The sequence below is a fragment of the Hibiscus syriacus genome, unplaced genomic scaffold (genome assembly GCF_006381635.1).
Source record: "Hibiscus syriacus cultivar Baekdansim isolate YM2019G1 unplaced genomic scaffold, ASM638163v2 tig00112231_pilon, whole genome shotgun sequence".
NCBI lineage: Eukaryota > Viridiplantae > Streptophyta > Magnoliopsida > Malvales > Malvaceae > Hibiscus > Hibiscus syriacus.
Window position 1 is genome coordinate 3,416,085 of NW_024063276.1, and position 12,341 is coordinate 3,428,425.

Consider the following 12,341-nt stretch of genomic DNA (forward strand, 5'->3'; position numbering starts at 1 on the left):
TTTGTACTTGGAACCGATGCCCCTCAATGCTCTGTAAACTAACTCCATTAATACCTCGTCTGTGCTGAAGTTTGTGCTTCACTCCCTGATGGTTAACGATGGAATAATTGTGGATGAGAATCTACTGCTGGATTACTCCGTAGATCAGTGGATTATCATATCAGTCTCGAATGATGCACGATCTTCGAGAAAATCTCATTCTTGTACTCTGGACTTCTTTTTAGCCCTCGATGCATGTCTGTATATGCGATCGCTTGATTGAAAACTTTTATCTCTTCTTGTGAAAATTTTCTCTCGAATATCCCCTTACGGATCAACACTTTTACATTATGATGATGCAATGCAATGCAATGCAAATGACAAAATGACACAAACAAAAGAGAAGAAATAAGTTAGTATACACAAACAAAAGAGAAAAATAAGTTAGTACATGTAAAATAATTGATACGGATAAAAATGTTATTCAAAGATGAATATAACACCTACCCGACATGATATCTACCCAAACATGCTTTCAATTAAATAACAATCCTACCCGGACATGCTATCTACCCAAAATGATCTATTTTCATTCAAGAAATTGGTCCTAACCGCATGGTGTCTAGTTCGCATGCTTTATTCGGGAAAAAAAAATTCTACAAATTTAAAAGGTTAAGGTTTAGAGTCGTTCCTCCTTCGTGTACACCTATTTTGGGTACCTACTGACGGACAAAGGTTCGGTATGACTATACCTAGGGTGATCGTTCGACGGTTCACTATATGCTTGGTTTCGGCTCTAACGGAAAAAAGGGACTCGAATTGTCCTTGATGTCGGTGCCCCCTTGGGCTGCCAGACCCTCGATCCTCACCCATTACAGGTTTCAAACGGAACGGGTTCAATTCGAGGGGATTCACTGTCTTATACCCGTACGAGGAATAAATCCCTACGAAGGTATAAGGTATGTATCCCATGGGTTATTTGCTAAAACTCATACGAAGAATAAATTCTTACGAGAGTAAAGCATTCACCCCAACTAATTTGGATCGGAGCTCGTGTCTAGAGCTTATGTTATGCCAATGCGAGTGATGTGTGTGAGGAGGAACATACCTACCTTTGACTCGAAATGAAAAGAAAAAAAACTCGACAAAAACTTGGGCAGAGCTGAAAGCAAAAAGATAAAATGTTAGTATGATAATTAAAAATGAAGCAATTAAAAACTTCAATAAACGGATCATAAATTAACTAAAAACTAGAAATCATAATTTCCACCAAGATGACAATATGTAAACGACATACAGCCTGACTCTCAAAAAAAAGTCCCCAGCAGAGTCGCCAACCTGTCATAACCATTTTTTTCATAAAACAATTAAATATTATTTTAAAAAACGATTATGACTTTATTTTGGAAAAATCGGTGATTTTGAATTGATTGAAATAAAATGGAAAAGGGAGTCGCCATCGACCTTTGGGTTAGGTAGGTCGAATACCTAAAAACGCCTTTTTAAAACAATTTTAAAGAAAAATCATTTTAAAGAAAAATGGTCTGCATTTACCAGAAATCATATTTAACGGGTTCGGGAGTCGGTTACGCATAGGGAAGGAGAAGCACCCCACAACGCCCAAAATTGGTACTGTGTCGCGTACACGTTGTCGTAAATGATGGAAATGATGAATCAAATATAAAATTAAAAATGATCCGCTTATTGAACATTGATTAATTTACTTTAAATTAATTAATTAGGAAAAATTCTTTAACTCGAAATGAAATATCCAATTAACAATCCTCCGTTGGGAAAGCCAATTCGATTATTTCTTATCAGTAAAAGAATATTCTCTCCTCATTGATAAATATGTGCATCGAACTTGAAATGAAAATCAATATTTGCATAAAATAACTTACACATAAAAAACGTATTGGATCATTTGAATAATAAAATTTAATTAGTAAAACAAACTAAATTTTTTCGAGTTTCCATTTCGTTCGAACGTCGTATCGGATTATACCACTTCGATCAAGTGATACTTTCCACGTCCATTCTACAAATCGATTCTTGAAATTATTCAGATAATATACTTACAAGATATTGGAATCTGATACAAGTAATAAAAATATTGACAAACATATATTTTGTACCTAAAATAAAAATGAAATTAAACACAATTTGTAACGTATATATTGGGGTCGAATACACCTGCATATATAACATCTTACCTATATACAACCAATAATAAGAAGTCTAAATATATAAAAAGCAGAAGAAAAAATAAAAAAAAATCATGAAATAAATAAATTATAAAAGGCTTAAATTAAGGAATAAGTTAAAGCCAAATAACCTGACTAAGAAAGTAACAAATGTGCAGTAAATTCAATGGCACTAATGTTCGAAATTAAAAAGCAGGGTATAAAACAAATTTAATTTAAAATCTAGGATCTACAACACCAATTAAACACATCTTTTAAACAAACCTCAAGAACTAAAATGAAAGTCTCGCAAATACCATGGCCAAAATCCAAACACCATATATGTATGAATGCAAGCAATCATAGGCTAAAATATAAACATATAAATGTAATAACCAAAGTTAAATAATTTCATAAATGTATCTATCATAAAGAGGATTAAAATAAGAGTACAAATAAATAACTACTCGAAATAAAAGGAAATAAATTTCATTCAATGACCTAAATGAAAGCTTTACAAAAGAAAGCATTGAAATACAAACTTTACAAAGATACAACCCCATTCTCATGATTACACCACAAGATGGACCCAGAGAAACATAACACCCAAAACGGTGTCATTTCACACCAAACACAAGGCCCTAAAATGAAACTGAATTGGTTCCCCCCAAATTTCATTTAACTTTCTAAAACCTTAAACTCTCTCTTTCCCTGTTTACTTTCTCTCTTCCCTCCACTGCCGTGTTCTCTCACTCTCCCTATACCTCCCCATTTTCAAGAGATGAAGGTAAGAAAGAAAGAGAGAAAGAATCATACCCACACAGTAACTGACGAGGATGACTCCGATGGACCAAGGAAACCGCAACTGCTGTCCGATGAAGGAAAGGTAAGTCTCCTCTCACTCTTTTTATTTTTGATGGTTATACTCTCTGATTTTTTTATGAATCTCTCTGCTTTTTCGAATGGGTATTTTTTTTCTCTTCGAATGCTCTCCCTCGTCTCTTTCTCCCTTTTTTTTAACCATCACCGAATGTCCTTGATATCTCCTCATTCCCTTTCTTTTATTGCATGCTTGATGGATTTGATAAATCCCTCGGGATTTTAGACTTGATTTGCTCTTATATTTTATTGGGATTTTTCTGATTGATATCTGTTTATGTCACTGTTTGATGGATGGGTAGGTATGGGACTTGCACGGTATGGGAAGGTGTTGGGTTTGGAAATGACACTTAGTGGGGAACAACAGGGCATGGGTTGTGCATGGGGGACATCAATGTATGGAAGCTATGTAGGGACCAAAAATTGGTTACTACAGTTATAATTTGTCCTTAAAGGTTAACAAATCTAGTGGATGTTGAGATAATGTTTATAGACTTTGGTTGATAAAGTTGAACCACTCTAAATCAATGTGCAAACGTTTAATTTTCCGATTGCTTTCACACCAATTTTTTAAAGGTCAATTCATCACCCTCTTGACGTTTCTCGGTTGATCGTAAGAGCTAACAAATTTCATTTATACAACATTTGTATTCTAAAATTTTCGAACCCAGAAGTGAATGACACTTTTGGCCTAACATAGTATGCATATGAGTACCATTGTTTTGCTTTTTGAGTCGAGCCTTGTTTGCTATCATTAATCACATCTATAGTTTGTCTGACATCCTGCTGAGTTGTTTCTAAAACATTTTCTACTGGAATTTCAAACTCTGCCGTTGCTTTCTCATCTGTAAGAGAACTTCACCAGGAAATAGTCGTTCTCGATATCTATTAACTTTATTAGGTGATAAGGCTTCCAGATGTTACAGACCCGATTATAGAGAGTGTTATAGCCGATTCTTCGGCTAAGAACTTTGATAATTAGGATAAAATCCATACTTTTAAAAGCCAAGTGTTGGAGAATTCAATGAAAGGAATCCTTTCTTGTTCTCCTACTCGAATATCATCTTCCAATGATTCAATATCTTCATCCTCGGTGCCGATTAATTGATCCTCAGAAGGAAGTTGGGAGGGGCTTTGCGTCATACCCGTGACCCTATCTTTATACGAAATCAGGGGTTTTGGGGTTGAAGCATCATTGCAATCCATGCGGAGAGGAGACTGCGTGGGATTAGGCTGAGCAACGGATGGGTCAAGCGGCTCGAGGGGAAGAGCATCCCGCCGGCAGGATTTTTTTTTTGGATCCCTAGAGGCTTCAAGGAGGTCCGAAGATTCAGGAGCGTTTTCAGTCATTTTTTCTTCGTCGGCATCTCAAATATTTTATCTAATATTTTAAATTAATATCGTGACATCCACTTGGTATAAAATACCCGTAAGTACATGTGTTCATAGATAAATCCACCTTAATTTAAAATTAATTATACACACAGATAATAATAAACTGCTTAAATCTCGACTTTATATTCAAAATTATTTTCAAAATATTTGCTTGATATTCAAAATTATTATGGGATACTCAATATAAAATAATTCGTAATAACATTTGATAACATGTTCAAAAAATTGAATTCCATAAAAAATCAGTTGAATATTTCCAACTGTTGAAAATAATTTAAAATCAAATAAAATAATAATTAATCATAGAAAATTACGCCTGTAAACGATCCAAACGTTCAACAAACCGTTTGGTGGGAGTTTTTTTATGTTCTTTTATTTTTTAAACGAACGAATATGAACAAGATTTTATATTCGTTTAATCAAACGAGCGAACATGAACAAATGGCTCATTCGTTCTTTTACGTTTGTGAGTGTTCAATAATCCGTTCTTTTATATTCGTTTATGTTCATTTATTTATGTTTGTCATTTATGTTTGTTTATGTTCGATCATTTATATTTAGTCCAATCTTCAAACCCCATTTAAAATACTAAGACCTAATAAATTTTAACCTTAAACCTATTAATATTTTAAAATCTAATTAATTTTAAACTCAAATAAAAAAATACCCAAATCAATTAAAGAAAATGCAAACCTTAAAATTTTTTGGAAAGGAAAAACTTTTTTTCAAATATAAATCCGCTTACTTTTATGTTTATTCGTTTACGTTCGTTCGTTTGTGTTTATTTACGTTTGTTTTTTTGTATTGTTTATCGTTTTAATGAACGAACACGAACAAGCTTCATTCCTTAATGAACGGACACGAACAATAAATTTAATTCGTTTAGTTATTTGTGTTTCTTTGTTTGTTCAGCTAATGGTAAACGAACGAATATGAACACACCCTCGTTCGTATTCGTTCGATTCGTTTATAGACATGTGAAAAACAAACTCAATATAAAATATTTCATAATTTATCTAGTATCAAATTCAAAAATCGGATTCATTTAAAAATTGATCTATCACGTTTCAAACATTAAAATCGCTTAATATTTATCAAAATTAAGAATTCACTTGAGAAAATCCATTTGGTAGGCCGAGGTTTTTTAGGTTAATTATATATTTTATTGATAGTGTTTAGTCGGAAATTTTATTTGTATCTTTTCACATATAAAAAATTTGTGTTATTAATATATGTGTGGTCGCCCTAAAAATATTTTTAGATATGCACAAATACTTCTTACTATAAATTCATTATACGTGTGTATTTCCATGTTAAGGGTGCCGGAAGAACTTGAGGTATGAATGTTTAAGGTATAATTTATAAATTAAAAGTATGTTATATGTTATGATTTTTTACATGAAAGTGTGTCATTGTTAGCTATATGATAAGTGTTGTCATGTTGCTTAAGTAATTTGAAATATGATTGGTTTTAATGCCTTGTGGGTATGACAAGCATACTTAATAATATTATTAATAAATTATTCATTAGATGTACTCCTAAGTCGATAGATATGATTGGCGAGTTATAGAGATTGTGTCATTGTATTATACTAGTCATCCTTTGAGGTTATATTATTCACATTGTAGTGTCATATTATTCATCCCTTGAGATTATACAACTCGTCCCTTGGAGTTATATTGTTTATGCGCATATTCGGTAGAAAGCTAATATTATTACATAGTCAATTAAAAAGAACAATACCAACAACCAGTTGGTTTAATGGGATGGGCCACTAGTCAGAGATTCGAATCCTGGCGTTTGCGAATGGAGCAAACCGGGTTGGGAGGATCGTTCTCGTCTATGTAGTACCCGATCTGGATTAGTCGGTCAATAGATCGGATATCGGTGATTAATTCAAAAATAATAATTGCCTAAATTTATTAAAATTAACTTTTGGTGTAAAAGAATTTTTTGTTAAAAATATGTTCCTAATGTTCTCCGTTACACTTTTAGGTGTCTACGTTAAAAAAAATCCCATTAAGTAACACATGTTACGTTTATATTTTTTTTATTTTTTTTAGAAAATAAAATAATATTTAAAAATATTAAAAAAAATCTGAACAGACACATAAAGTTTTTTTAACGGTAGACGCCTAAAAGTAAAATGGAGAAAATATTAGACACATTTTTAACGAAAAATTCTTTAGACACCAAAAATCAATTTTGAATATAATTTACGATGTTTAATATTTTACTTCTCGATACTAATGACATACATATTTAATATTTAGTATAGTTAAGAATTTATAAATAGGATTTTCAAGTAGTAAATTTCAAAGCATACATGTATATGTTATGTTATGGATTCTATTATTTCTGATAGAAGCTATATCTATACGCTGTAATTTGGCACCTCTCACATGCAGTCTTTTACAAAACTATTTCAACAACTCAACCATTGTTAAAATTTTCCAAGGCTACAACACTAAGCAGGAAGTAGATCAAAGGTGAACGTCAAAATGAATTCTTATGCAAGAACATTTCCTTCCATCAAAGCATAAAAAAAAGAACTTGAAATTTAACGTTTTCAATGTCTAATACTATGAAAAGTTACATTTCTCAGTACAGAATAACCTAAGCTACTTTCCATAAGCAAAGGGAAAAACAGGGTAGCCCACCATCTTCCAAGTGCTTTCAAAGTTACAGGGGAAAAACACAATCTTATTACAGCTCTACTCCGGTGGCTAATGGATCCAAATGAATCACGCTTTCAGGGAAATCTGTTCTTGTTCCTGCTAGGGAGTAATATGCCAGTATCTGAGCCGGCTGCTCAAGCACATTCTGATCAGCCATAACTACTACTCTTGCAGGAATTAGCTCAATATTCCAAAATGGCCGAGCCATTGCTAACAGATCGCGACCAGATTCTGATGCCCTATAGCCTTGCACCCACAAGTACCTCAAAGAAGTTAGTTGCATCACAGAAGCTGCTAGTGCACGCTCGCTGAAACAACAACCCCTCACTTCTAGTTTCTGCAAGCTAGGGCATCCCTTTGAGAACTCCAATAGCCCGGCGTCGGATCCCCCGACATACCCCAAAAGCATCCATCTTACCTTTGGACTATATCGTCCAATATAACCAAGTCCCACGTCAGTTAAACCACCAGGTCGGAGATACAGAGCAAATCTTCTAAGCTTTTCGCAGCCCCTCAATAGATCTCGTACTCCATTGTCAAGAGGCAAATCTGTTATCCTTTCTTCTTTGTCAAGCAAAACCAGACGGAAATCACACAGATTTTTTGAGTATGTCCCAATGTACTGTAATGCAGCATTGGTGATGTCAGATACATAAACAGCCAAGTATTCCAATTCAATGCATCCCTGAGCTAAAACCATTAATCCTCTTTGTGAAACAACACCTTCTTCATCCTCCATTCCCTGTTCATCAGCACCACGCTCGATTCTAAGCCGCTTTAGTCTCTTACAGCTTCGAGCTAGAACTTCTAATCCTCTATCTCCTATAACATTCCTAGCCTGTCCATCCAAAAAATTCATTTAATAAGACCTGATTAAATATTTGCATAAAAAACATAACAGAATTTCCATAATTCCTTGACATTTCACACTATCCAACAGTTTCCAAGACCACTTTTGACTATTTAGTATTCAACTAATTAAATCTCAATGCCATAAACCTTGCCCCACACACACACAATAAGGTTGCTAATATTCAAGAACATACTATTTATCCTAAAGCATGAAAGAAAAGCTCAGAAACCAAGGTCCAAAGTGTCTTAATGATGGACCATATTTTGGAAAACATCTCAAAAAAGAAAAATAACTTGAACAATAAAAGCTACACTTATTACGGAAAATAAAATTTTCAGTTCAAAGCCCAAAAAGTTCAGCCAGAATCCCAGACCAAAAAATAATAAAATTAGAGAAGCAATTCCAAGAAAGCAGTGCAGAAAAATAGTTAGGCTTAATGCTCAAATAAGCGCCCAAACTATACCTTTTGTGCCAAATAAGTTCCTACATTTTTTGCCCATCCGGGTGCCTAACGTTACAAACGTTAGCACTTTAGGTGCCCAAGCCATCAACTGTTAGTTTTTTCCGTTTTGTGACACATGTCACAACCTAGTAATTTTGAAATTTATTTTAAAAAAATATTATTACATTTATAAGAAAACCCTAAGTTTTCTTATATTATAAAACAGCCCAAAATCCCAAATCCTAACCTTAATCCGCCGTCGCTGCCCTATCCGGCCACGACCACCGCCGCCGACGTAGCCCTTGACGATTTTCATCATAGGGTTCACGAGATTTAAAGCGTCGATTTGTCGTCGATCAATAGTCAATCGATCACAATTTCATAGGGGTTTTTGTCATCGGGGGAAGGGGAGATCGGGTGGATCTTCTTCGACGGTAAAGGGCGAAAGTTGGCGTGGGTTTAAAGGTTAAAATGAAGGTTTTCAAAGTTTAGGGGTTATTTTGAAATTTGTGTTTTCTTTTTAAAAAATATATAATTTTTTTTATTTTATATAAAAATTTTAAAATTACTATGTTATGACATGTGTCACTAATCGGGGAAAACTAACGCCGTTGACAGCCTAGACACCTAAAATGCTAACGTTTGTAACGTTAGGCACCCGGATGGGCCAAAAATAAATGTAGACATTTATTTGGCACAAATGATATAGTTTGGGTACTTATTTGGGCATTTAGCCAAATAGTTAAGACAAGGTTTTGTGACTTGTACCTCAAGAACCTCTAAGTTGGGGCACCTTTGGATTAACAAGCAATGGTCTTCTGTGTCCAGTAATGCATAAAGGAGATCCAACTTTTTAAGCAAAGATGCAAATGGAAACACAATTGGCATTTCATCCTTCCCCATGTAGGATAAACCAAAACGGCATAACCTTGGCGGAAATGATACAGCACTATACCTTTCTGGTTGTTCATTGAATGAACCGCCACAAAATTCTTCCAAGACAGAAGCAGCACGAAAGAAACCAAGAAGATCCAAAATTTCATAATCGTTAATTTTCACAGAGGCCAAGTTACGACAATTTTGGGCGATGAGTTCAAGGTCTTCAAAACTCACTTTGACAAGATCTGTCATGTAAAAGTTTAAAGTCATGAGAACCGAGTTATTTACTGCAAGCGCATGAAGCCATTGACCATCTTTCTCAATAATTGAACTCTCTTCTAAGAACAAGGTTCTTAATTGCCTGAGGAAACATATAAAGATCTGAGTCATAAAAAAAGGATTTAAAAGGCATAAAATAACAAGCGTATCTACCATTGCCCCCAAAACAAAAATCAGTGATCCTTAGATGTAGATTGTTGTGAAGAACATGCATAATCTCATTAAGCAAGAAATTATTACAAGCAGAAATGATACTAAAAAACTACAGCAATCTGACCCTTAGTCAATATAGTATTCTATTTCCATCTTGCAGCAAAATGTTGTCGGACATAGTCACAGAGGAGAAAATCAGTCAAGTAATTTAATAAACATATGAAAGTGTACCACATGACCAAATTTTCCATAGCTGTTTCTTCTCTGACTTCGATCAGTCACTAACTCATAATTGTTTCTCACATATGAAATCAAAATAATTCATCATTCATACCAATTTCCATTGGTTCGACAATCAAACATCACAGCAACAGCCACACCAATGAATGCAAATGCTAAAGGCTCCGGAAAAGAAAGATTTGCCTTAAATTCAAACGATTGAATTTGAAAGGTTACATATAGAAGCAATTGAGCTTGCATATATGTATCAAAGAAGTTAAACGCTAAGCCAAATATTCCCAACAATTCAACTCAACCAACTCAAGTCAGCTAAGCTAAGCTAAGCTAAGCTTTAACACCCAATTAATAGGAAGTTACTAAATCAATCTCTTAACTCAATCCTGGTTCCAGTGAGTTCAATCCATATCTCATAATTTCTTTCTAAAAATGTCGAATCAAAAAACGAATTTAATCGAACGTACCAAGCAAAATTAACACTTTCAAGGTTAACGTTAAAGGGGGAAAAGAACCTTACCGGCACATGAGGCCAACGTGCAAAAGACCATCAGTAGAAAAGCCAGAGCATTTATCAAGCTTCAAAACCTGTAAAACCTTCCCTCTAGACCTAGCCAAAACCTCCAGATCCGAATCTTTTACAATCATCCTTCTGAAATGCACGGACCTCAAGCCATTAAAATTCTCCGCGATTTCATTCACCCACGGCGTAACGTACCCACCCCAATCCTCAGGTATCAAATTAAACATCGCCGCCCGAGGCTTCCCTTTCAATTTCAACGATTCCAAGTGGGGGAACCGACGCCTCAACCGATCGGGACTAGTCGTGTAACAGAGCGCGATGGTCAAGTGCTTGCGAGTCAACGCGTCGAGCTCGTACCACCGCCGGCAAACAAGAGAAACGGCGTCGCGGTCTTTAGGGTCGTCGATGTACGGCATCACGCAGCCTAATACGATGTCGGACATACCGGGTAGTGACGTCATCGCTTTGTTCACCTTGTTGTCATTATGATCCATCCAACGAAGAAAATCAGATCTTTTGGGAGAAAGATCAAGAATCTTTCTTAAATTGAAACGGACAAAAAAAGGGATCGATCTGAGTAAGAAAGTAAAACGTGTTTTTTTTGGGGGAGCTCTGTTCTAACTGTTTGACGGAAGTAATAAAATAGAAACGACGGTAAGGTCCGAAACGGAACTCAAAGAATCGGATCACATGGGGATCAGGTCGACAAGGCATGGGATAGAAGAAGAGAGTCAAACTGAGCACACAGAAAAGTGAGGAGAAAACAGTTGAACTGTGAACAAGTTTCGTTAGATAAAAGAAGAGTAGAAATGGACGGTAGGTATTGGTTGGAAAAGGATATCCCAAGGTGGAAAACAACATTATGGGATCAGATGCGAACAAGGACGAGGATGTAAGGTAAGACCGTATTAATATACGGTTAAAAAATATATCATCAAAAATATTATTATTTTTTTAATTTTTTTTAAATATTACTTAAAACATTATTATTTTTATATAAAAATATTAATATTAGATGTTACCTAAAATGTTTAACATTTTCAGTAAAACGTTACTTAAAATATTATTTTTTTCTACTGAAAATGTTAATATTAGGTTCTACCGGAAATTAGTTAACGAAAATAATATTTTCGATAAAAAAAATAATGTTTTAAGTAGTGTTTTACAGAAAATGTTAAAAAATAATAATATTTTTTGTAAAACATTTTTTTAACGTATATTAAAGCTGACGTACAATAGAACTAAATTTAAAGGTTGAACTACACTCATTTTCAATTTTTGGTACGTCTTATTTTAATCATCGATTTTGAAAGTTCTTTACATTTTGATCACTAAGTAATTAATTTTTATTAACTTGTTAATAATGTTAATAAAAAATGATTAATTTTTAATTTGATCATTGAGTTCTAAATAAAATGATAGTTTTGATCTTAAATTTAAAATAAAATATTAATTTAATCCTTAAAATTTAGATAAAATATCAATTTGACTTTGAATCTAGTTAAAATCTCTATTGTTGGTCGTCAATCATCATTATCGAATACTGTTATCATTGCCAAAGACAATCGTTAGAATCCAAATTTCTAGTTCTCTCATTTCTAACCTTCAAAACACGAATCTAGTGTCTTATTTACTAAAAATGTCATGAATTTCACAAACAAAGGTCATATCCCTTTAAATTATTGTTGAGTTAATCGATCAGATGAAATAGCCAAGAGAGAGTGAATTGGCAATTAAAATTTTGGTGGAAGCTTTGACAGAAAATTGAAAATATTTGCACAGTGATTTAGAGTGGTTCGACTTTCTCAACCAAAGTCTACGTCCACTACCTTAGCTATCCACACTAACGATTTTCCATAAATT

The 12,341-nt window shown here is 34.1% G+C and overlaps 1 protein-coding gene across 1 annotated transcript; it reads right to left on the reverse strand.

Moving 5' to 3' along the window:
• Nucleotides 1–7,117: 7,117 nt before the first annotated feature.
• On the reverse strand, nucleotides 7,118–11,242 carry LOC120176299 (coronatine-insensitive protein 1-like). Its single transcript, XM_039182748.1, has 3 exons — nucleotides 10,476–11,242; nucleotides 9,179–9,650; nucleotides 7,118–7,953 (listed from the first exon to the last, which is right to left on the reverse strand). Exons 1-3 carry the CDS (start codon nucleotides 10,970–10,972, stop codon nucleotides 7,144–7,146), a joined length of 1,779 nt encoding a protein of 592 aa, XP_039038679.1. The 5' UTR covers nucleotides 10,973–11,242; the 3' UTR covers nucleotides 7,118–7,143.
• Nucleotides 11,243–12,341: the final 1,099 nt, after the last annotated feature.